General features: G+C 35.6%; 1 protein-coding gene across 7 annotated transcripts in view; it reads left to right on the forward strand.

Annotated features, from left to right (window-relative positions):
- LOC140450416 (uncharacterized) overlaps nucleotides 1-27,135 on the forward strand; it is a 743,391-nt gene that overhangs the window by 561,642 nt on the left and 154,614 nt on the right. Inside the window, exon 1 of one of the 7 annotated variants that reach the window (XM_072544045.1) lies at nucleotides 9,310-9,407. The exons of 5 other annotated variants lie outside the window; for them this stretch is intronic. In XM_072544045.1, the coding sequence (XP_072400146.1) occupies nucleotides 9,384-9,407 (24 nt within the window). In that variant the 5' untranslated portion in view covers nucleotides 9,310-9,383. Of the gene's footprint in view, nucleotides 1-9,309; nucleotides 9,408-19,953; nucleotides 19,997-27,135 lie in introns of those variants that run through there. One more of the 7 variants, XM_072544047.1, reaches the window with a different exon arrangement.

The following is a 27,135-nucleotide window of genomic DNA, read 5'->3' on the forward strand; positions in this document are numbered from 1 at the left end:
AGAATGTGCATTTATTATATTAAAATTACCACTTCATCGATAGAATGTATTAAAATTTATTTATCTATACTAAAACACATGCTAAAATTAAATAGCTACAGATAACTCAGTTGGCAGCTGATTTAAACAAGATTTTAGATTACATTCCAGACCAAGGCCTAAGATTCTTAAGCCACGAGGGCCTTTTATTACCAAATGCACATATACTCTTTATCTTCCTCTGTGCTCTTAACTGGAGAAGGTTATATTTGTGTTTGTTCATTAGTTGTATTACTAATTTACTTCCTACAGGGAGTTTTACGTCTCCAAATTGCTGAGTTGATATAATAGTAGTCGCCAAATATGAAGAACCAAGAGCGTATTTATGGGTACATCGAGCACGCTCTCCGGTAGATACAAATGGTACATAGGTTACTTAGAACATTTTTAAACAGTGGCGTGCATATTTTGAGACATCAAATAAATGGGTAATGCTATAGCAGGGGTTCCCAACTAAATTTTTCCAAGGACCCCTTCATCAAGGTACTATAATGACGAGGACCCCCACTATTTCCTAAAGACCTTTTTCTTCTTCTCGTGCCACTCCTAGCGGAGATTGGAAATCATCATGGCCACTGCGACTTTGTTAGCAGCGCGCCTAAAAAGTTCAATCGAACTACACCCGAACCATTCACGTAGATTACGAAGCCACGATATTTTTCTTCTTCCCACACTTCGTTTGCCCTTAATTTTGCCCTGCATGATATTTCTTAAAAGTTCGTACTTTTCACCTCTCACAATGTGCCCCAAGTATTCCATCTTTCTAGTTTTTATCTCATTTAGAATTTCGCATCTTTTGTCTAAAGTTTGGAGTACTTGCGTGTTAGTGACGCGGTCCATCCATGATATTCTGAGAATGCGCTTATAGCACCACATCTCGAAAGCTTCGATGTTTTTTGTGGTCAACTGTTTTAGTGTCCAAGCCTCTACTCCATACAACAGGGTAGAAAAGACATAACACCGCAGCATTCGTATTCGTCTGTGATCCAAGCACCTAGATATTTATAACAGGACACACGCTCAATCGTTGTATTGTCTATTACAAGATTAGCTCTGATATTCTTTGATTTCGTGATTACCACAAATTAATTTTCAAGCCGTAACTGTTACAGTATATATTGAGACTTTGAACGAGATGTTGTAGTTCTACTAGCGTTCCCGTTAGGAGAACCGTATCGTCAGCATACCTTATATTGTTGATCGTCTCACCATTTATTATCAGACCAAGATCTTCTTCCTCGAGTGCTTGTTCACAAATAGCTTCACTATACAGATTAAATAAAAGTGGCGACAAGATGCATCCCTGCCGGACTCCTCGGAATTTCTTCTGTTAGCCTACCCTCAACCTTCACATTTGCTGTTTGATTCCAATATAGGTTGCATATAATTCGAATATCTCGGCTGTCTATATTTTTCTTTATTAGAATTTGTCTTAGTGGTTCATGTTGTACTTTGTCAAAGGCCTTTTCGAAATCAATAAAGCAGGTGTAAATTTCTTGGTTCATGTCTAAGCATCTCTGTGAGAGAACGTTCATTGCAAACAGGGCCTCCCTTGTACCCAGCCCTTTTCTGAATCCCATCTGAGTGTTACTGATGTCTACGTCTAATTTCCTATACATCCTATTATGGATTATTTTCAGGAACAGTTTTAGAGCATGACTCATCAAAGCTATCGTACGATATTCGCTGCATTCCCTTGTATTTGCCTTTTTTGGCAGTAGTATAAAGGTCGAACGGAGCCATTCCCTAGGTATTATTCCAGTTCTATATATTGTGTTAAATAGATCTAGGAGTATTTTAGGCTAGGAGCCTAAAGACCTAAACAAACCTAAAAATACCTGAAAAGAGCCAAAATATGTGAAAACATAAATCAAACTAATGCTATTTAGGATTTATTTGTGAAAATACAGAGTACTTACACAATTATTTCTGTAATGTTAGGTTCCAAACTTGAAACTTTTACTCTGAATTCCGACCGCATGTCAAGCCGATTCCTAAATTTGTTTTTCATGAAGCACATGGAAGAAAATGCTTGCTCACACCGATAGGTTATTGCAAACGGAAGGATTCTTTTCATGGCCTTGTCTCCAAGTTCTTTGTAATCCTTGCGTGCTGTTGCCTAGAAGTCTGCTATTTTCTCGCCATTAAAAATGTCCTTCATCGTACCACAACTCGACAAATCCACAAGTTTATCTTGTTCTTCTTCTGTGAGGCCTTGTATTTGTTCAATTGCTTGACAGCTGAAAGAATTTCGAATCCAACCATCGTCAGGGTCAGGCTCAGGGAAATATATCCTAAAAGTCGTGCCTAGGAAACGTAGGTGCTCGGCTGAGTTGATCTTTATCGGGTCAGGTAAACTCTGCTCTGCAGACTCCAAGAACTGTTTCCAATTTTCCAATTAGGACAGTTAGTGAACGACTCGTTTTCAATCCTTGCCGCCCACAGTTGGCACTTTTTTACCATAGCACTGATCTTATCTTCAACTTTGAATATGTCTACATTTTTCCCTTTAATACATTCAAGTGTTCAAACACGTCAGCTAAGTAGGCAGTTGAGCAAAGCCAAGGAAAGTCAGTGAGAGCATCTGCGTACTTGGTGTCAAGAAGAAAAACACGAACTTCATCTCTCAGTTCAAAAAATCTTGTCAATATCCTCCCTCGGGAGAGACACATTACTTTCGTATAAGAAGGTATTCATGCTCACTGCCAATCTCTTTGCACAACAAAGAAAATAATCTGGATTGCAGAGGTCGAGTTTAAATGTAATTAACGATTTGAACTACTTCGTTAGGTATATTCTGCAAAGGTTCAGGCAATGTTTTGGCTACCAAGGCTTCACGATGAATGCAACAGTGTGTCTATTTTACTTCAGGAGCTACTGCTTTGACACGAGCTTGAAGTTCTGTTTTGTGGCCAGCCATTGATTTTGCTCCATCCGTAGACAAGCCCACATATTTTGTCCATGTGACATCATTTTTATTGAAAAAATCATTCAATGCAGTAAAAATATCTGCTGCTGTTGTGTGTTCGCATAAAAGAAAATATTCCAATATCTAGTCCTCCCACAAAAATCGAACAAAACACAACATTATTGCTTTTGTTGATATGTCGGTGCTTTCGTCCAATTGAAGAGCAAACATGTCGCTCATATTAAGTCTGACCAGCAATGTATCTTCAATGTCATTGGCCATATCTGAAATTCGTCTTTAAACAGTGTTGTTATAGAGCGGAACAGTACTTATTTATTATCTTAACAGCCGCATCACCCAACATTCTCTTGCAGAGAATTATTGCTGATGGTAGTATCTAGTTCCATTGCCAGTGGTGGTGAAGAGGGGAGGCCGAATCTGTCTTACACGAAAATATATTTTTTAGATATATAAACAAAATTATAGTTAACAATCTAAAATTTGATATAACTTTAAGTTTGCGCGATATATGTTATTAATTTTAAAGATTTAGAGAGAAACACTTTGTTTTCGCTCTCCTAAAAAAAATTGCAAAATAGAATTATATCGTTTTTCTCCCTGGCTCTTCATATATTTATTTTTATATCTTGCGGACCCCTCAGCCATACCTCGCGGACCCCAGGGGTCCGCGGACCAACAGTTGGGAACCACTGTGCTATAGAATAAATTAAAAAATCATTTCATGAATATGTTGCTTGTGTGAGTCCATTTCAAATAGGTAAAAGAAATAAAATAAGACTTACTCACAATCAATTTAATTTTACTACCAAAATGACCGGTTTCGCTTTCTACACTTTGCAAAGCATCTTCAGGTCAAACGGTACAAAGTAAATGAAATGATGCCGGTAGAAGAATTATTAGTTAATGATTCGGGAAACATAGTTCAAACTATCCTGTATTGCTGATGATGGGTGATCTTCGGTTTTTATTGTGACTGTTTGATAATTAGCGGGGAAGTTTCTTGAGGGGAGAGATGTTAACAAATGTAATAGGAATAAGGAATAAAGTGATGTTTTATATTATTTAAATTATTGAAAGTTATTTATATTTATTCAAAAGATATATTTTAGAAATAATTGAATTTATTGAAATTTTATTTACAATAAAAGGACAGTTGTATGACAATGAATGAAATTAGATGTACAATTTTGTGGGTGTGTAATTTCTTTAACTTTTAATTATCAAATTTTTTGATAAAGTAAATTTAATTTTTGTTTTGGCAGAAAATTGTGATGTCAGATATGTTAAAATTATTTAAACTAAAACAATTAAGGACACTTAAGGACAAACAGAACACAATTAAAAGGACAAAACAGACATTAAATTTAAACGGGGGGTACTTATTGGCACTACATCACTTTGTAGGAGAGGAACTGGTAAAATTGAGTTTTTTTTGTTCAGACTGTCCAGAAGAAATAGATGCTCTTCATTGTGTTCCTAAGCGTCATTCACACTAGCCTTATAAGCTTTTCTGGTATTTCTAATATTCTCATGGCCTTATATAACATCGTTCGATTTAGGGAGTCATATGCTTGTTTAAAATCAATAAATAGCACATATAAGTTGTGTTCGTATACTTATATGTCGTGTTTAGCATACTTATTTGATCAGTAGTTGTTCTTCCTGATCTAAACAACGATTCCTGAACAATCTTTAAATACCAACCAGTAAAATATCTGTATATAAATACGCGTTTTCAATATAAAAATGTATAAGTAGATGATGATCATCATCATCAGTGGCGTTACAGCTCTTTATGAGCCAAAGCCTTCTTCAGAACAATCCTCCATTCGCCCCTGTCTCTGGCAACTCTTCTCCATGCTCTAATTCCGATAGACTTCAAATCATTTTCTAGGTTGTCTTGGTACCTAAGTCTCGGTCTTCCTTTTCTTCGTTGTCCGATCGGCCCTCTTCGGTCAAAAACTTGGCATCTTGGCAAACTGACTATGGCATCTTCCTCTCGTCTGATTACATGACCTATCCATCTGAGGCGTGCTACCTTAATGAATTTTACAACGTCAGGTTCTCCAAATCTTCTATATAACTCAAAATTGTAACACCTGCGCCACAAACCTTGTTCTTTTATGCCTCCATATATTCGTCTTACTATTTTTCGCTCAAAACGTTTGAGCAATTCTTGGTCATTCTGTGTTAGTGTCCAAGTTTCGGAACCATATATTAACACTGGTCTTATTAGTGTTTTGTATACAGTCAGTTTAATTTTTCTAGGCATTTTTGAGGCCATATGTCTTCTTAAGCCATAGTAACACTTATTGGCGAGCACTATTCTTCTTTTTATTTCTTCACTGACGTTGTTATCTTTGGTTAGCAGCGACCCTAAGTATATGAAGGTGTCAACACCTTCGAGTTCTAGGTCATGAATTATTATTCGTGTAGGTGTCGGGTTGCTTGACCTAGTGCAACACATATATTTGGTCTTTTGAACATTTATATTTAGTCCCATTCTGTGTGCAGATGCTCTTAACGACCGAAATGCTTCAGTCAGAGATTCTGTGGACCTACCTATGATGTCTATGTCATCAGCGTATCCGACAATTTGTACTGATTTGTTAAAGATAGTACCATTCGTAGTAATCTGCGACTCTCGAATTATTTTTTCTTATTCCAGGTTAAATAAGAGACACGATAGTCCATCACCCTGTCTTAGTCCATTTTTGCAATGGAAGGGTCTTGAGACCATGCTCTCTGCACCTGTGAGTGTAAGTTCAGTTAACCGGACAAGATCTAATGGAATGCGAAATTCTACCATAGCAAGTAGAAGTTTATTTCTATTAACGGAGTCGTATGCGGCTTTGAAGTCAACAAATATGTGGTGGGTGTCGACGCCGAACTCTAGGGTTTTTTCAAGGATCTGCCTCACTGTAAATATCTGGTCCGTTGTTGATTTATTAGGACGGAAAATGCACTGATATCCTTCCACTATTTGTTCGGCGTAGGAGAGGAGTCTTTTGTACAATACGTTGGACAACACTTTATATGTCATATTGAGTAGAGTGATGCCTCTATAATTATCACACACCATCATGTCTCCCTTTTTGTGTATAGGACACAGTACACCTAACTTCCAGTCTGTGGGTGTTTCTTTCTGTTGCCAGATTGCAGATATCAGTTTATGCATGTGTTTCATGAGGGGGTCGCCGCCATTTTTGAAAAGTTCGGCAGGGAGATTATCCGAACCGGGAGCTTTATTATTTTTCAGTGTTGCGATGGCTTCTTTAATTTCTTCTTCGGTGGGGTTTGGTTACCGATCATCTTCATTCATTTGAAACATGGGATCCTCAATCTCGCCATCTTCGTGGTTGCCGCTAAGCAGTTCTTCAAAATGGTCCGCACATGTGTTTAGTATCTGTTCTTTGTTACTAATTATAGACCCGTCCCTATCTTTACAGGCTATTATTCTGGGTTTGAATCCTTTTCTGCAGCTGTTCATCTCTTGGTAGAATTTTCGTGAGTCTTTTCCATTATGGTGGTTAACAATTTCGTTTAGAGCGTGTTCGTATTGTTCTTTCTTTTTTCTTCTAAACATTCTCTTTTCTTCTCTTCTAAGATCTTCATAATCTTCCAGAGTTAATCTCGTTCTGCGCTGCTGGAGTCTCTTATATACTTCGTTTTTTTGTTGGTTGATATGTCTGCACTCTTCATCGAACCAATCTTCGTGTTTTTTTGGTCTTGATAGGTTTTAATACAGTTTCAGCCGCTGTGTGCATAGCTTCTTTACATTTAGTCCAATGTTCTTCTACGTTTAGATTTTCTCCGGTTGTTGGTAACGCTTCGTTTAATATTGTCATGTAATTAGCTCTAGCAGTTTCAGATTTTAGCAACTCAATATTATATTTTGTGGATTTAGTGCTGTGACCTTTTTTTGCGTTAGATATCCGTGCTCTAAGTTTTGTTTTTATAAGGTAGTGGTCGGAGTCTATATTAGCACCTCTACATGCTCTTACGTCCAGTACATCGGAGAAATGTCGACTATCTATAAGTACGTGGTCGATTTGATTTTTGGTCTGTCCGTCTGGTAACTGCCATGTAGCTTTATGGATGTTTTTGTGGGGAAAGCACGTACTTACTACCACCATTCCTAATGATACCGCGAGTTCAACCAGCCGTAAACCATTTTGGTTACTGACCGTATGGAGACTATGTTCACCAATAGTGGGTCTGTAGGTTGTCTCTTGCCCAACTTTAGCATTAAGATCGCCAATAATAATTTTTATGTCATTGTTCTGGCATTTCCTATAAGTGCTTTCCACTTCCTCATAAAATAGATCTTTCTCCTCGTCTTCTTTATCTTCAGTTGGAGCATGGACGTTGATAATACTGTAGTTAAAGAACCTGCCCCTTATTCGCAATCTACATATTCTTGGGCTTATTGGGTCGAAAGCTATGACTGTTGATTTTACGTGTTTGTTTAGTATAAAGCCTACGCCAAAAGTGTGATTGCTTTCATGTCCGCTATAGTATAGAGCGTAGTCCTTTTTCTCCAGGCTGCCGCTACCTGTCCATCTAATTTCTTGGAGTGCTATAATGTCTGCTGAGTATTCATTTAGCGTTTTTAAGAGACATCTTAGCTTCCCTGTGCTATAAAGCGTACTAACGTTCCAAGTGAATAATCCAATATCATTAGCCTTATTTCGTTTGCCAAGTCGTCGACAAATAGACCGTCCGGCAGATTGTTGTGAATTTTCCGTAACGTAAAATTTTTTTACGGGAGGGGGTGTTAACCCACTGTCCAACCCCCTTTTCGGAGGACCATTTCTCCCTTCCTCGTCAGCCCTGACCCCACCTTCCACTGGGGTTGGTTACCCAGTCTCCAGTAGGGTTGCTCAGGTTTACCAGGGTTTACCCGTGTGATCCGGATCACACTTCTAGGAGGTGAGGATAGGAATTGAGTAGGAGAGGCTAGAGGTGTTAACTGGAAGCAACACCTTATAATGCGCATCACTACCCCATTTAAACCCCAGTAGATGATGATGCAACATGTTAATTTTCTCGGACAAATAAACACCGATTATTTTACTAGATTAGATTACTTTTCTACCGTCCCATACGTCGATACTCTACTTACTCCGTAGTACAACGATTTTCAGTTCCAAGAATAGGTTTATATACATTTAAATATCGAATTTCCTTTTGATCCCAATTTCACTCGTATCGGATTTAGCGTATACGGTTACTGGATATAGCATAGAGTACAATTTAATATCCTTAACTTTCACTCTTCAAGATTCCCGGAGGGAAGTATTTCCAACATTTGGATTCACATTTGTGCGTATTTAAGTTACACAGGGATCTCTTGTAAATAAGAAATTTTGACGTACATTCGTATTAAGCAAACTCATTAAATAGATGTTTGTTTAAATATGATTAAAAAAACATTTTCGCGATAATGGATTGTCGCGCATATACAGGGGGTTTCATGTACGATTCACAATATACTTATCTCTAAAAATAATCGGATTTGAAATCTGAAAATTAGCACTTTTTTATAACTATAACTGAAGGTCATGTGTAAAATATTTAAAGCTCAACAACCAGAGCAAAACATAATATATCAGTAGCGGCTGGTCAGGATCGGCAGTGCTGACCCACACATTTATGGATATTATAATTTTTTTTTTATATTTAACTTAATCAGTAGTTCGATAATGTGTTATCGTAAAAGTTAATGTAATTTTTTTCAGTGAAGTAAAAAAAATATCTGTGAGATAATACAGACTACATTTTATTTATGGTTTTTAAAATAATTCGACCAATCTGAACGTCAAGTTATCCCTGCACATCAAGACACTTTTCAAATTAATGATCCGAGATCTAAGTCATCCATCCGACTGTGTAAATTCTTATAACAAGTTTTGGCACGCCGATCCCAAGCTTGACGATTTACATGTAAAAATAAACGGAATATTAGTCGATAAGCAACCAAACGTACATTTCTGTTCGTACGCATTTAAATGCTAAGTACGGCAAATTTGAATCTGCCGATGCTTCATTGGCCGTAAAGTTTCACGTACCTTGCAAGCGCGGGATGAAATGTTATTTACGGATGGATAAGTACTTAAGTAGTAAAGTGATAATTAGTGCGCGGACTGGCTTTTCTGGTGTCATATCGATCAATTCGATTTGTATTGATTTATTTTTATTTTACAAAGTAATACTATGATAAGTTTTTTCTTTTTTAAAATTAAAGTAGTATTCATTTGACTCTCGACCTGTAAACATCGATACGAATTAGGCGAAAGTTTATAGTGGTGATTAAAAACGGGCTCCGGCCGCGTTTTTACCGTCATTATCGTTCAAGTGGATATACTATTTATAAACTATTTAAATATTAAAATATACAGTTTTAACAATTAAAATGAGTGCTCCACCAGATTTATCGGTGAGTGTTCCTTTTTATACTGCTACTGTTAATGGTCAAATAATAAATACTCAATATCAGCAACAGCAAATTCAACCAGAATGCCCAAATGTCCTTTTTCCACAAAATTTACAACCAAATTCAGCACAAATTTTAAATAACCCACCAACAACAATATATTATGTTCCTAACCAAGTACTATCACAATCTTCCTCAAACTGTCAATACAATCCTAAAATAAATCCCACATTATCTTCACCTCAAAATGGAGCTTACGATTCGATTGAGATGACACGTACATTACAAAGTGAAGAATCTTCAGGGGAAATCAGCGACATTGAGTCATCGGACATCCACGAATGGCAAACTATACAACATAGTAACAAAAAACGCAAAATTAATCCTCCGACACCAACAGAAAACGAAGACACAGTAGTAACTAGCAATAAATTTCAGATTCTACAAAATGAAAACGAAAACGACAACAATAACAGTACAGAAAATACCAACGAAACTCCAGCAACCTGCAAACCCCCACCAATTTTTATATATGGTGTTACTGAATACAATAAAATGGTTAATAGCCTATCGGAAGTAACACAAACAGAGACATTCTATTGTACAGCATTAAAGAACAACACAATAAAAATAAATTCCCGTGACTCAGAAACATACCGAAAACTGGTAAGACATTTAAACAGCAAAAAAATTGTGCATCATACGTACCAAATGAAAGAGGATAGAGCATACAGAGTTGTAATTCGTAATCTACATCATACAGTGCCCATTAATATAATAAAAAGCGAAATAGAAAAACATGGGCATTTAGTACGCAATATTGTAAATATAAAACACAGAGTAAGTAAGGACCCTCTAATGATGTTCTACGTCGATATAGAACCTAATCGAAATAATAAAAAAATATATGAAATTCAATTTATAAACAATGCGAAAATAGTTATTGAGCCACCGTATAAAAAGAATAACATTGTCCAGTGTACCAGATGCCAATTGTATGGACACTCTAAGACATACTGTAATAGACCTTATCACTGTGTCAAATGTGGAGGCAACCATATGTCAGCTGATTGTAAAAAACCTAGAGACACACCTGCCATATGTGCTCTCTGCAATGGAGCACACACCGCAAATTACAAAGGATGCATGGTATATAAAGAGTTAATTAGCAGTAGAAACAGAGCAAGAGGAGTATCATCGCACACTCCAGCGAACAATCAACTACAATATAACAGAAATACAGTACAGAATAATCCGCACTTAAACAATCAAAATCACGCGACTTACACACAAGCAACGGGTGGAACAAATGTAAATAATGTCCATAAAAATACGAACTCATACAACCAGAATCATGCAACTTACGCTCAAATAACAAGTGGAACACATGTAAGTAATACAAACAGTGACATTGGAGAGATGATGAAGAGTTTCCTTAACGAATTCAAAGCTATGTTTTCACAACTAATTAATCAAAATAGCGTGATCTTAAACATGCTTTCCACAGTAATAAATAAAATTAGTAATGGAACTTAAGTCACTACGAATTGCACAATGGAATGCCAACGGCCTAGGCAACCATAACACAGAAGTTACTAACTTTCTTAAACATAACAAAATTGATGTTCTACTCATATCGGAAACCCATTTCACTGACAGAACGATGTTCAAGATCCCTCATTATTCTATTTACAACACCAACCATCCTGATGGAACAGCACACGGTGGCGCTGCTATTATTGTACGTAACACTATACCACACTATGAGGAAATAATGTATCAGACGGAAAAAATACAAGCTGCAGTAATCTGTATCAGTTCTCAACCATCGTCTTTTGACATTGCGGCAATGTACAGCCCTCCAAGGCATAATATCACCACAGCAGAATATGAAGACTTCTTCAAACATCTATCAAACAAATTCGTAATTGGAGGTGACTGGAATGCCAAGCATACAGACTGGGGATCAAGACTATGTACGACAAAGGGAAAAAATCTCAGACAAGCCATAGCTAACACAAACAGCTCTTACTTATCTACAGGGCAACCCACCTACTGGCCATCAGATCCAAACAAAATCCCAGATCTACTCGACTTCTTTATCCTCCATAACATGGCCTTAAATTATTTTGACATACAAGCATCCTGGGATCTGTCTACCGACCATACTCCCATAATTGTGACACTATCTACGCAAATTATAAAACGTCCGAATATCCCTAAGTTGACAACATCAAAAACCAACTGGAATATATTCGAGTCTTACATAAATGAAAATTTAAATTTAAATATAAGATTAAAGCAACCAGACGATATCGATAATGCTGTGCTTCTTCTCACCCAAACTATACATGCAGCCGCTGAAATAGCTACACCCCCTCAGAATGACAAAGAACCAAGTGACACCAACATACCCGTATATATAAAACGTCTTGTTGCACAAAAAAGAAGAGCCAGGCGCATATGGCAAAGAAGTCGCAATCCTATAGATAAAAATGAATACAATAGATTAACACGGCAACTTAAAACTGCTCTACAAGACGCGAGGAATGATACATTTGAACTATTCATCAACAGCCTGTCAAAAGAAGACCACAGCATCTGGAAAGCAACGAAATCATTCAAGAGACCTATACAGCACATACCACCTCTAAGGAAAGCCGATGGAAGCTGGGGAAAAACTGAACAAGAAAAGGCATCAATATTTGCTGAACATCTCTCACACGTTTTTGGTGTACCTGAACTTAATAACAATAATAACGAAGAACAAGTTAAAAACTTCTTAGACGCTCCATGCCCAATGATGCTACCAATCAAATACTTTACTCCTAATAATGTCAAAGAACAAATTTCTAGATGCAATAACTACAAAGCACCAGGCTTTGACATGATCACTGGGCTAATATTAAAAAAATTACCGAGAAAAGCAATTGTCCTACTAACAATGATATATAATAGTATCATAAGATTAGCCTACTACCCGATTAATTGGAAGTTCGCACAAATAATTATGATTAGTAAACCAAATAAACCACCAAATATTACTACTTCATATAGACCAATCAGCTTACTTCCAATAATGTCAAAAATCTTAGAAAGACTTCTGCTCCAAAGATTCTCAGAAGACATCGGAATTAATTCAGTGATCCCCACACACCAGTTTGGTTTCCGCGAAGCCCATTCAACTCTACAACAGTGTCATAGGATTGTTAAAAACATTAATGTATGCCTCGAAGAGAAAAAAATTTGCACTGCTGCCTTCCTGGATATAGAACAAGCCTTCGACCGTGTTTGGCATGATGGTCTCCTGTATAAACTTAAATCATCCTTTCCCACTCCTCACTATCTACTCTTAAAATCATACCTCACAGAACGTCACTTTCAAGTCAGATTCCTTACAGAAACCTCTCATTACTATCCCATAAAATCCGGTGTCCCTCAAGGAAGTGTCCTGGGTCCCCTCCTGTACCTCATATACACTGCTGATATTCCAACAACAAATACGACCACAGTAGCCATGTTCGCTGTTTATTGTATTGTAACTAGGCAAAATTAAAACTATGGTGGACTGTAAAACACTGGCTTTAATGCTGTTTAAAACAAAAACATTGCCTTTTGTAAAATGAAAACTTATACGAATTTATTGTCTTTTACCGAAACTGCCTCACTGTTTGCTGCTTGATGTCTAGTCGTCTCTCTTCCCCCTTGTCGTCTCTTCGGTGCGCGCACTGCTGGGTAAAGACACGCACACTGTTGCCGGTTGTAATAAAAAGTCTAATATAATTGTTTGCGGCGCAAACATGCCCCCGGCCTTGAAAGCAAAGGGCCTTAGCTTTCAATTGGTAATGGACAAATTTTTGTAAAGCTCCGCTTAACGATTCCATCTTGGGTCTTGATTGATGCTACTCTTGCGACGTTATCAGAGCCTTTGAAAATATGAACGATGCGACCTAGACGCCATTGAGTAGGTAGAGTATTGTCCGACTTGAGTAAAACAAGAGAACCCTCAGATAGGCTGCCATGGTTGGTTTTCCACTTGGTTCTGTATTGAAGTTCGGCTATGTATTCGAGACTCCAACGTCGCCAAAAATGCTGACACAATAACTGGATGTGCTGATATCTGGTAAGACGGTTTACCCTTTCTTCAGTAATGTTGCGGTCTGGACATGCAACCAATGGTCGACCAATTAAAAAATGAGCAGGAGTTAATGGAGTATAGTCGGATGGATCGGATGATAGCGGACAGAGCGGACGGGAATTTAATATAGCCTCAATTTGATTTAACATAGTATTGAATTCCTCAAATGTAAAATGAGTGTTTTGAAGAACTCTCTTTAAATGGTGCTTACAACTCTTAACACCCGCTTCCCAGATTCCGCCCATATGTGGTGAATACGGTGGGTTGAAATGCCATGAAATAGCTTCTTGAGTATATGCTTTCTGCAAGGTTAGTTCGTTATTAGAAAGAAAAGTACCTAACTCTTTAAATGCCCCAACAAAATTAGTTCCGTTGTCGGAAAATATCTTTATAGGCTTGCCCCTCCGTGCAACAAATCTACGAAGAGCAAGTAAAAATTCGTTTGCTGAAAGACTTGAAACAAGTTCCATATGCATCGCCTTTGTAGTGAAGCAGATAAACAAGCTGATGTAACCTTTAATTATAGAACCACCACGCCCCTTGTGCGTTTTGATATTGAAAGGTCCAGCATAATCTACTCCGGTATAGCTAAAAGGACTAGACAAATTGAGGCGCTCCTTAGGTAAGTTACCCATCATAGGTTGTATGGTCTTTGGATTAAATCGAAAACAAGTGAGGCACGATTTAACTGTTGACCTAGCGAGTCTTCTACCCCCGATGGGCCAGAATTGTTCTCGGATAGTGGCTAACAAACCCTGAGGACCAAGATGCATTAATCTATAGTGCTCAAATTGAAAAAGAAGCTGACAAAACTTGTGCTTTGAGTCTAAAACAATAGGATGAATTTTATTAAATTCATAGGAAGAATTGATCAGACGACCGCCTACCCGCAGAAGTCCTTTATCGTCCAAAAATGGGTTTAGACTAGCTAGTTTGCCCTTAATTATTGATTTGCTATTGGTTAAGAGTTCAATTTCATTTGAGAAAGATTCCTTTTGTGACATTCGAATTAATGAATGAAAAGCTTGATCTAATTCGTCAATGGAAATAGGAAATTTATTAAGAGATCTTTTCTCCTTATCTGAGCGCAGAGAATTTGATTTGAAACGAAAACACACAGCAACCACTCTTTTTAAATGACTAAGACGTGAAAAGCGCTCAAATGGAAATAACTTTGAGGCAGTGGCCAAATGAGTGAAATTCTGTTGCTTTAATTCTGGTAGGTTTAAAATATAGTCGAACTTTGAGGTGGGCCAAGAGGATTCATTCAACTGAAGCCATGGAGGACCTGACCACCATATCTCGTGATTCAAAATATGGCTGGGAAATAGACCTCTGGACAAGATGTCACATGGATTGTCACGTGATGATACGTGTCGCCATTTGCAATTGGAAGTGAGAGATTGAATTTCGGATACTCGATTACTGACGAATGTGTTCAGTAAATTTGGACTGGTGCGAATCCAGGATAGTACTATAGTAGAATCCGACCATAAAATGGTTTCGTTTATTGTTATTCTCAAAGATTGCTTCACTTTATTGAATAAACGTGCTAACAAAAGTGCTCCGCAAAGCTCTAACCTAGGGATACTAATTGTTTTTATTGGAGCTACCTTTGACTTGGAGCAAAGTAAATGAATGTGGACCTGATTGTCATGATTTAGACTACGCAAATAAATGCACGCCCCATATGCAATACTAGAGCTATCGGCAAATCCATGAATTTCAATGTATTTATAATTCTTGCATATGGCATGCCTAGGAAGATTGACTTGACTAAGCTGGGCTAATTCAGATTGGAATTTAATCCAACGTTCTGCTAAATCGTTTGGAATGGGTGCATCCCAAGAAATCTTCTCGAGCCAAAGTTTTTGCATTATAGTTTTGGCTAACACTGTGCATGGACCTAAAAGTCCTAATGGATCAAAAATCTTGGATATTGAAGAAAGAACAGATCGCTTCGTAGGAATTTTATTGATGGGTAGTGTTTCCACCTCAAAATGTAGTAAATCCGCATTACATGACCATGTTAGTCCAAGCGTTTTTGCCTTTTCTTCTGGATCAAACTTCAAAATACATGCATCGTTTGAATGCTGCAAGCCATCTAATACTTTATTGTCATTAGAATACCATTTTCGTAGATTAAAACAACCTGCCTTTAAAATGTTTGAGACGGTTTGACAAATATGTTGGGCGTCTTCAATAGTGTCTGCTCCAGTAAGCATATCGTCAACGTAGAAATCGCGCAGAATAATTTCCGCTATCTCGGGAAAAGTTTTTTCATTGTCTGTGGCGAGTTGGATGAGACATCTTATTGCTAAGTAAGACGCACATGCTTGTCCGTATGTAACGGTGTTTAGAACAAATGTTTTTATTGGTTCGGAAGGATCGTCCCTCCATAATATTCTTTGTAAGTTTTTGCATTCATCGTCAACAGTAATCATGCGATACATTTTCTCGATGTCCGCTGTTACGACATATCGGTGCTGACGAAATCTAATTATTATTGAAAATAGATCATCCTGTAAGGTAGGCCCGAGGCATTGAATATGGTTCAAAGACAACCCTGATGTGGTCGGTGCTGAACAGTCAAATACTACTCGTAGTTTGGTAGTCAAACTTTGTTCACGAAGCACTCCATGATGTGGCATATAGTATACAGGATGAGGATAATCGTTTTCTTCTATCGCAGTCATGTGATTAAGCTCTTGGTATTCTTGCATGAACTGAACGTACAATTCACGGAATGATGGATTTCTTTTTAGTTTTCTTTCAAGGCTGTAGAATCTCTGTTCTGCTTGAACCTTGGATTCACCTAGTGATTCTGGTGACTGCTTTAATGGAAGACGCACAATAAATCGACCGTTCTCGTTACGACGTGTATTTTCCTTGAAGTGCTCTTCACAAAATTGCTCTTCAGTGGAGAGAATCTTCGTAGATTGGCATTCCTCCAATTCCCAAAATTTTGCTAATTGCATTTGCAAATCCAAATTAATGCTAGTGCTGAGGTGGCATCTGATATTGTTTAAACTAGAGAGGCCGACCTGACCCGATGCAACCCATCCTAGATGAGTCTCTTGGAAAACGTACTGGTTGATTTTGATTTGGTTGGGACATAATAGTTGCCAAAATAGATCTGCCCCAATTAAAATGTCAATAGGTCTAGATTCGAGAAACTTAGAATCCGCTAGGATAATATTGCTTGGGATATTCAAGGTTTCATTATCGACAAATGTTGCAGGTAGATTGCTAGTTATTTCCTTTAGAATAAAAAATGTAACATCAGCCTTAAAATAGTGATATTGTGATTCTATACATATATTGCACTTTCTGGAAGAACAAGAAGTCTGATTGCTGATGCCAGTGATAGAAAGATTGGTAGCTTGACCCTGAAAACCTAAGAGATTGAAGAAGCGCTCGGTTATGAATGATTTCTGAGAACCTGAATCTAGAAGCGCACGCGCAATGTGATATTTACCCCTCGAATCTGCTATTTTTACACAGGCAGTTGATAAAATTGTTTGCTGCACAGAGGGCAATGCAGTTATGGTAGTTAGAGAAGTGTTATTGTTTGCTATAGTTTCATTGTTTTCATGTTTATTACTAGAGATTTCCTCATGAATAAGAGTATTGTGCCATTGCTTACATTTTCGGCAAGGTCCTAGTTTGCATTTAGAACGAATATGGCCTGTTCTTAAGCAGTTTAGACATAATTTGGCTTTATTGACAAAATTGCGCCTCTCAAAAATAGAAAGCCTAAGAAATTGCTCACAGGAATAAATTGAATGATCGCCCTTGCAGAAAACACAACCTTTGCTAGTACCGTTAAACTCGCTTGTAGAAGTAAAACTTCGAGCATACCCTTTAGACCGTTGCTTGGCATCGAATTTACCCGATTTCTCTTGTATTGAAGGCTGCTTTTCAATCTTACCCTCTATTTTTTCTAAATAGTCTGCACGATCCCTTAGAAATCGCTTTAAATCGCTCCACGTTTCGTCTTGCATCTCTTTAGTATGTTTTTCCCAATCACGTAAAATATTATTGTCAAATTTAGATGTAATCATATGAATCAAGAGTAGATCCCAATTGTCAGTACTTTTATTTAAATTCTCTAATGCCTGCAAATGATTAGAAACTTCATCAACCAATGCTCGTATTTTGTGTGAAGTTTCTTTGCTTATTGTTTCTATATTAAAAAGTGCTTTTACGTGCTTGTGAATTAACATTTTAGCCCTATCGTATCTTTCGCATAGTGAGTTCCAAGCACTGTTGTAATAAGAAGCCCCGAATTTAATTTCTTTAATGACTTGTGCCGCGGAACCTTCTAATGAACCTTTAAGATAATAATATTTTTTCATATCGTCCAATTTTTTATTGCTGTGTATCATGGCTATGTAAGTATCGCGGAATTCGATCCAGTCCTCGTAGTTACCGCTAAATGTTTTTAGATGCATTGGAGGCAAAGAACTCAAATTTATATTGTCATTATCAGGAATATTGCTTGAATTTGAATTATCGTATTTGCTTATCAAGTGTTTGGCTAGTGCCACAGAATCGAAATAATTATTTTCGAAAGTGAACCTTTCGTTATCCTGAGTTTGTTGTAATTCTAGTTCTCCCTCAGCATTGATATCGATATCGCTTTGAATACTATCGAATTCCCCACATAATGGTTCTATCTTTTCTAGTCTTAATTTTAATTTTAAAATGTCCTGTTCTGAAATATTTGCCTCATTTGCCATATTGTTAACTATGCTAGTAAAGCTTGATAGTTTAGAATTTAGCGATGTGCGGCGCGAAATGAGTTTTTTCAGTTCTGCTTTCATGTTTAATCGAGTGCAAACACCACCAAAGATCGTTTAAATATAGTGTAATGTTAGCTAGATATGTTTGAAAAGACAGAAAATAAAAAATATTTTAAGTTGAAAATTGATTCACCCTGTATATTGAATTTGCAGTAATTTTAACCTACTTAAAATAAATATCGTATTTGAGGTGACTGTAATATAGTTCAAACTTAAATTTATAGCTTTATTTTCAAAACAAATAAATTAAATTAATGAGGCTATAATAAAAAATGTTATTGTTTGGAATAGATAAAAAAGGATCGCTCACTTACCAATTTGCCGGTAAAAAGTGTTTGTCTTTCTTAGCGTCGACACAACCGTAGAAACTTGAATTTCAGCCTTTCTATAGTTCGTCAAGAAATGTTCCATCCGTGCTCGTTTGGACCAATAATGTTTATTGTATTGTAACTAGGCAAAATTAAAACTATGGTGGACTGTAAAACACTGGCTTTAATGCTGTTTAAAACAAAAACATTGCCTTTTGTAAAATGAAGAACTTATACGAATTTATTGTCTTTTACCGAAACTGCCTCACTGTTTGCTGCTTGATGTCTAGTCGTCTCTCTTCCCCCTTGTCGTCTCTTCGGTGCGCGCACTGCTGGGTAAAGACACGCACACTGTTGCCGGTTGTAATAAAAAGTCTAATATAATTGTTTGCGGCGCAAACATTCGCAGATGACACCGCCATAATATCCATCGATGATGACCCCCAAGTAGCATCAGGAAACCTTCAAATACACATGAACCTACTACAAGACTGGATGAATAGATGGAAAATCAAAGTTAACCATACTAAGTCTAATCAAATTACATTCACCAACAGGAACATCATATGTCCAAGAATTAGACTGAACAACATATTACTACCAGTAAAAACAGAAGTCAAATACCTGGGAATGACACTTGATCAAAAGCTCACTTGGAAAGCACACATCTTGGCAAAAAAAATCCAAATCAACATGAAAATACGTCAAATGAATTGGTTAATAGGCCGAAAATCACAGTTATCCACAGATAATAAACTTCTCTTGTATAAGTGCATAATAAAGCCTATATGGACATATGGGGTGCAACTATGGGGCTGTGCAAAGCCTTCTAATACCAAAATCATTCAGAGGATCCAATCCAAAATACTCAGAATGATTTTCAATGCGCCGTGGTACGTTAGTAATAAAACACTACATGATGACTCTGGAATACCGTTCGTTGAAGACGAAATCAGCAGACTAACAAGAAATTATCTAGAACATCTACCAGCCCACCCCAACGAGGAAGCAAGACAACTACACCTACAACCAGATGTCAGACGAAGATTGAAGAGACAGTGGCCAACAGACTTTATTCACTAATTTTAATTTTAATTTCCATTTCAATTCTAGTTTCAAATTATAATCCTACACTGATTTTATTTGTTAGTGTTAGTATTGGGAGTGTTATCAGTGGATAATTTCTCCTCTCATGTATTTGCAATACTCACATTTACTAATAGCTTGTAATAGCAGATTGTAAATTTACAAATTTAATAAAAAAAAAAAAAAAAAAAAAAAATTAAAGTGTAAACAAACTCCGGTAAAGTAACCTAAAAAATGCAAGCTATGGGAGAAACTGTAAGTACTGATAAATCTGATATTGTAAATTATATTTTGCAAAATGGTTTTTCATCTATTCCATACGAAGAACAAATTGATATTAAAAATAAGGGTCGTCCTTTGCCTAAAATGTCCCGGCTATAAATATTAGTCCGGGGATAAGGGAAGCAATAGTTTATTTTCGGATAATTGGTACAATAAGTACTCATGGCTTACCGGCACTGAAATAAAAAACAAAGTTTTCTGTTGGCCTTGCATTTTATTTTCAACAAATAGGAGCAAACATCAAAAACCGTGGTGTGATTCTGGTTACGATAAGTTAAAGGAATTATTTAAGGTTTTACAGAAACATTGTATTTTGAAAGATCATACGTATAGCCAGATTAAATTAGATTTATTTGGAAAACAAAATATCTATGATTCATTAGATAATGTTCAACGTGAAAATTCTATTAAACATAACGAATTGTACGTAACGAAATTGTAAAAAATAATCACGCAGTTTTACGTCGTTTAATTGATATTGTAATTTTTGTCAGGAAATTGTAAAGAGCATTGAAAAAGTTGTCAGGAATTATCATCTAGGGGACACGATGCATCAGATCGTTAATACGCGTTACGTGGTAATATTTATGAGAGGTTTTTAGGGTTTACAGACGTGAATAAAAGCCATAAGGCAGAATATATTTTTGGTGTTTTAAAGGACAGATTAAAATTTTTTATATCAAAAATCAATTTGTTTGACGTCACCCAATGTGGGAAGCGATCACTATTTGGTACTTGGTAAAATTAGATTCAATGCAAGAAAATACAAATGGAGAATATCGAAAATGAAAGCAATGTAGAGACTAACTGGAGTAAACTTAAGAAAAATATTCTGGATGCTGCCCGAGAAGCCCTTGGAACGAAAATAATAAACAAAAAGTATTCAACGAAAACACCATGGTTTACACTAGAGGTTAAACAAAAATGTCAACAAAAAAAGAAAGCTTTCCTAAAATGTAAATCAGAAAAAACGAATGAATCATATGAAGAATATAAAAGAATAAGAACTGAAACTCGTCAATTGGTAAGAAAAACGAAAACAGATTACTGGGAAAGATTCACAAAAGGACTAGAGATGGATTTATATGGACAACAGAAACAAGTATGGCGCTTCATAAGTCAACAAAGAAGCGAAATGAAAAAACTAGTTGAAATAGAACACATACAAGAGGATAGATACATAGGTGGCCTTCTTGACAGAAATGTTTAAAAAACAAAACGAAGAACCTTTACCAGAAACGCCAAATATAATAACTGAGGAAAAGACTGAAATCTCCCAAAACGATGTGAAAGAAGGAATAAACAAATTAAAAAACAGAAAGTCACCAGGAGAAGATCAAATACCAAATAAACTCTTAAAATATGGAGGTGATCACCTTGTACAACAACTGCAACTTCTTATTAATAAAATAATCACCACGAACAGAATACCAGATGAATGGAGGAGAGCGATCATGGTGATTTTCTTCAAAAAATGAGATAAGAAATACCCCAATAATTATCGAGCAATAAATCTATTAAATACAACACTCAATTGACAACAAGAATAATAGCGACAAAAATAAACGAACGAATATCTCTGCAAGAGGAACAGCAAGGATTTCGAACAGGAAGATCATGCACGGATGCAGTTTTTGTAATAAGACAAATAAAAGAAAAATCGCTGGAATACAACAAACCAGCATATATGTGTCTGATAGATTTGAAGAAAGCGTTTGATAGAGTGAGAATTCGGGACGCGATACATTTATTATATGAAAAGGGAATATCACTGGATTTAGTAAAAACCATTGAAAATATATATAAAGATAACATAGCTATGGTAAGATGTAAAGGAAAACTATCGCAACCTATCAAATATGAAACTGGCATTAGACAAGGAGATTCGCTGAGCCCATTAATATTTAATGTGATAATGGATGAAATCATAAAGAAAGTTAAAAAAAGAAGAAGATATAGAATGGGAGAAAAGAAAATAAGGATAATATGCTACGCTGACGACGCCATAATAACAGCCGAAAATGAAGATGACCTAGATTAATTAAAGAATTCGAAGATACGGCGCTCATATACAACATGGAGATCTCAACAGAGAAAACTAAAACGATAGTGATATCAGCGGAACCGAGACGATGTAAACTAGTCGTAAATAACAAAATAATAGAACAAGTGATGGAAACTGAATACTTGGGAATAAAACTATCAAGCTACAGAAAAGTGGAAGAAGAAGTACAAAAACAAGTGAACACAATCTGGAGAAACAAATACAACACAATGAAAACGAAAACCAGGATATATAAATGAACAATAAGACCGATAATGACGTACACAGCGGAAACAAGAGCAGATACGGCGAAAACACAAAGACTACTGGAAACAACAGAAATGAAAGTCTTACGAAAAATAACACACCAAACTCTAAGAGACAGAGTAAGAAGTGAGGAAATACGAGCGAGATGTGGTATAGAGGAAATAAACGCGTGGACCAAAAGAAGAAAAGTGGAATGAAATCAACACATCGAAAGAATGACAGAAAATAGAATAGTACGAATAGCAAGAGACAAATCACCAAATGGAAGAAGATCATAGTGCAAACTTATGACGGCGCTGCCGTGATGTCTGGTGAATGGTCTCCAGGCAAAAGTTAAAACTGTTGCACCACAAGCTTTATTTACTCGCTGTCATGCGCATGGAATGAATTTAGTTTTGCAGGATACGTGTAAAAAAATTAACGAATGTCGTCTTTTTTGCCAGTTTAAGCGGTTCATTTTTCTCAAGCTCGCCGAAACGGAGTAATGTTTTAGAACAGTTTGTTTAAAAAAAATGTCAACATTTTGTCAGACGCGATGGAGTTTTAAATATCCGTTAGTTTTCACTGTATCAGATTTTCGTGAACAGCTTTTGGAAGTTTTTGATTTTATTATTGAATGCGACGATTTTGAAAGTAATGATATCTTGATCCGTAAAGCAATCCGTTTGAAATATTTATTAAATGATTACTTTTTTAACATACTTTTAAATATTTTTAAGAAAGTGTTTACCCAAACCCATTTGATATTTAATGTTGTTCAAAATCAGTCAACTGACATCATTTATTCCAAAAATAGAATAACAAAACTGGTGCAACATCTCATTTTCGTAATGATAGTAATTTCCAGTATAAACGCAGTGACGTTTTGGACTCGCTTGATATATCTGAACCCCAAAAAAAAAAGACAAAGGCATGACACAGACACAGATCTCGAAAAACGAGTATATTTTGAAATGTTGGATACTATTATTATGCAAATAGATACTCGTTTTTCGAATATTGAAGATTTGCAAATTTTTGACCCCTTTGACGATTCAAAATTACGCCAAAAGTTACGCCAAAGAATTTCCAAGATATTTATTAGACAGGTTAATTCAAAAATTATCCATCATTCTTTAATAAAATAAAATTAGAAAATTAATTAAAAGTTTTATATGCTAATCCAAATATTTTCGGAAGGTGGGATAAGTTACAAGATATATATATATATATATATATATATATATATATATATATATATATATATATATATATATATAATTTTATATACTGCAATTACAACAAACTGTAACCGAAATTAATAAATTATTGTTATTAATTCTCTCATTATCACCAACTTCTGCCTTAAATGAACGAAATTTCCCTTTTCTCAAAAAAATCAAAACGTATTGTCGAAACACCATGAAACAAGAGAGTATGTCAAGCTTGTCTCAAATGTCAAAAGAAAAAAACTTTTAAAAACTCTCCAAAACTCTAATAAATTTTACGATGACGTTATAACCCATTTTGCTACTTAACAGCGTAGACTTAAGTTAATTTATAAACATGTTTATGTTCTAAATTTATAGAAAAAACCAAAAAAGCAGAAAACCTCCTATGATGATTGAAGCCTTTTTATTAGACGGTAAACCTATCTGAGGAGACAAAAAAAACTTGTCGACCTTGTCTCTAAAGCCACGAGCCGCCACTGGAATATATTATCTATAAATGGAACTTATTAACGACACCTACTTTCTATTTAATAATATTTCTACAAACAAAACTTTGGCCTAACAATAAGTCCATTATTTATCTCCATTATAAGCACATTTATTTATGAAAGAATACAAAAAAGAAATTGAAACAAATTTTGTTAACAAGATAAATAATTTTGTAAACAAGATTTAAATGTTAATGATATATATATATATATATATATATATATATATATATATATATATATATATATATATGTGTGTGTGTGTGTGTGTGTGTGTGTGTCTGTGTGTGAAAGTAAAGGATTGCATTTCATTTCAATTATAATTCCACCATTGTTCTAGACGTGTTTCGAGTAATTCAACTCCTCATCCGGAACACTTGTGGAAGTTTAAACTCAAATGAAATGCAGTCTAGTATTTGGCCGTTATAGTAGCAATAACTGCCTGAGTACCCTAGCAGCGGTATCTATAAAAAGTAACAAGAAGTCGGAAGACCTCGCTTCGATAGCGAATTAGGTGAACCCCAAACTCAAAACCTCTTACTGGAGGCTGTTAAACGACGCTAGGAATAACCTTTTACCCCGACATGCATCCATAGTTCACCCTTGAAAATACTATTTTTTTCACTCTTTACGTAGAAAGATTGCATTTTATTTCAATTTGAATTCCACCATTGTTCTACACGTGTTTTGAGTTATTCAACTCGTTATCAGAAACACTTGTGGAAGTTTTCTAGTATTTCGCCGTTATAGTAACAATAGCTGTCTGAGTACGCTAGTAGGTGTTACTTCGTATTGTTGTCGAGAGGGGGCATTTGGGCCTGTAGGACCCATCGCCGTCTCTTCGGGCTTCTTCCTATCCCCGCAATTGGATCGGGTATTCACCATCTTTGGTTTGTCGCTGGTAGAAAGGTTAAATACCACCGCTGTTATAAATAACAGTCCCAGTGACAAATATCTGTTATAGGTAACGGTTCCAAGGAACAGTTACAAAGTAACAGAGCAAAAATGGAAAACAGATAGGTAAAAATGAAGTATTCCTTGACTTACGGAAGGAATAACTTAGTAAACAAGTAAATTAAATGGTATAAAAATATAATGCAAAGAAAAATGTTTCTAAGTGTTTCTTGACTTACGGAAGAAACAACTTAGGACAGAAATATAGATAAATGAAATATGTAAATGTGAGAGTAAAATATGGAAATATTTCTAAGTGTTTCATGACTTACGGAAGAAACAACTTAGAGTGGAAAAATAAAATACTCAAAATATAAAACGAGAAATGCAAAAATGAAACAGATTATAGAAATATGTCTAAGTGTTTCTTGACTTACGGAAGAAACAACTTAGAACAGAAAATAAACAAGAGAATCAAATATAGTAAAATAAATGCACAAATATTTATAAGTGTTTCTTGACTTACGGAAGAAACGACTTATAATAGAAAATAAGAAAAATCAAATATAGAAAAGATGTGAAAATAGTGCTAAGTGTTTCTTGACTTACAGAAGAAACAGCTTAGCAAAAAATGGAAAAATGAAATAGACAAATATATAAGTATTTTCTTAACTTACGGAAGAAGATATCTTAGATAAAATATCAGAAATAATAATGCGATATGAAAATATTTCTTAGGGTTCTTTTGACTTACCGGAAAAGAACGATTTAGACACACAATAAAATAACAAGTCAGATATCAGAGAAATACTTCTAAGAGTTCTTTGACTTACCGGAAAGAACTACTTATACAAAGTACAAATCAAAATATAAAATAGAAAAAGCAAGATAAATATTTGTAAGTGTTCTTAACTTACGGAAGAACAACTTAGACACAAAATACAAGAAAAATAAACAATCAAAATAATCAAATAAAATATCAAACAATCAGTACATGAACAAATATAGATCAATGTAATATTCTAACCTGAAAAGGTCTGAATATACAATAATGCTAAAATAAAATGGTATATATAGGAAATCAGAAATAAAACAATAACTTAGTAGGAACAATAATAGCACCGACTAGGTCTACAGTAGAAGAGGCAAGCTCGACTGCCCGATGAGAGAAAATCTACCTGCTTTTATGTAAAACAAATCCTTTGTTTTACGTAGCAAAAGTGGAATTTCCCTGCATCGAGTCAATTAGAAATTTGGATTTGGCCAAACTTGGAATTCCCAAGTATTTTGACCAATATCCAAATTCCTTGATGCGTCCGGCACGGCTGTCAGCTCCCGGCTGACACGCCTCCGGAGGACAGTATAAATGCTGCTATAGATTGTCTAAATCAATTGACTGCATTCCCCAAGAATAAAAAAAGCCTACACACACATTTGTGAGTGTAGGTATATAAATGTTCATATTTCTTTTTAATTTGTTATACATTTTCTCTTTACGTATTACATGGTTTTATAATCATCAGAAGGATCTAGAGAGATTCGAAGTAAGAAGATATTATACGAACAGTTCACATGGAAATTATTATCAAATAATGTACGTTTATTTGAGAATTATCTCCCCTATCGGATATTGGTATCACTCAGTTCCTATCATTGAAATCGCACACGATCACACTAAAATCAAATCATGTATAAATGGTTAACGTCGCCTCCCTAACTACAGGTATACGGTTCTCCCTTTTAATTTGTTCGTTGCCTTAATGCAAATTGATTTTAAATTAATTTCGTAGACTCTCCAGCTGAGTTTCATGAGCAAAAATTACAGGTGGCAGCTTTATTTAACTTTGTTGATAATTAAATCAACCTTCCCTTGCATAGTGTGATATTAAAAAAACAATACCGGCGATGTTGTATCGTGCACCTTTATTATTACATTGAAACATTAAAATAGGTAGCGAAAGGTAAATATTTGGTAATAAAATTATCCAATTATAAAAGCTTAAAGTATAAAATAGTACGGCGAATAATAATGTGAGAAACGTTAACTAGAAAGAACGGTTTGCAAATAACAGCACAGAGCATAAAAGTAAAGAAGGTATTTGTCACTTCACATAATATAAATAAAAAAATATACAGGGTGGTCATTAAGTACAAAAAGAAACAGTAGATTCTACACTTTAAAATATTACGATTTAAACCAAATTGCTA

The sequence above is a fragment of the Diabrotica undecimpunctata genome, chromosome 9 (genome assembly GCF_040954645.1).
Source record: "Diabrotica undecimpunctata isolate CICGRU chromosome 9, icDiaUnde3, whole genome shotgun sequence".
Lineage (NCBI taxonomy): Eukaryota > Metazoa > Arthropoda > Insecta > Coleoptera > Chrysomelidae > Diabrotica > Diabrotica undecimpunctata.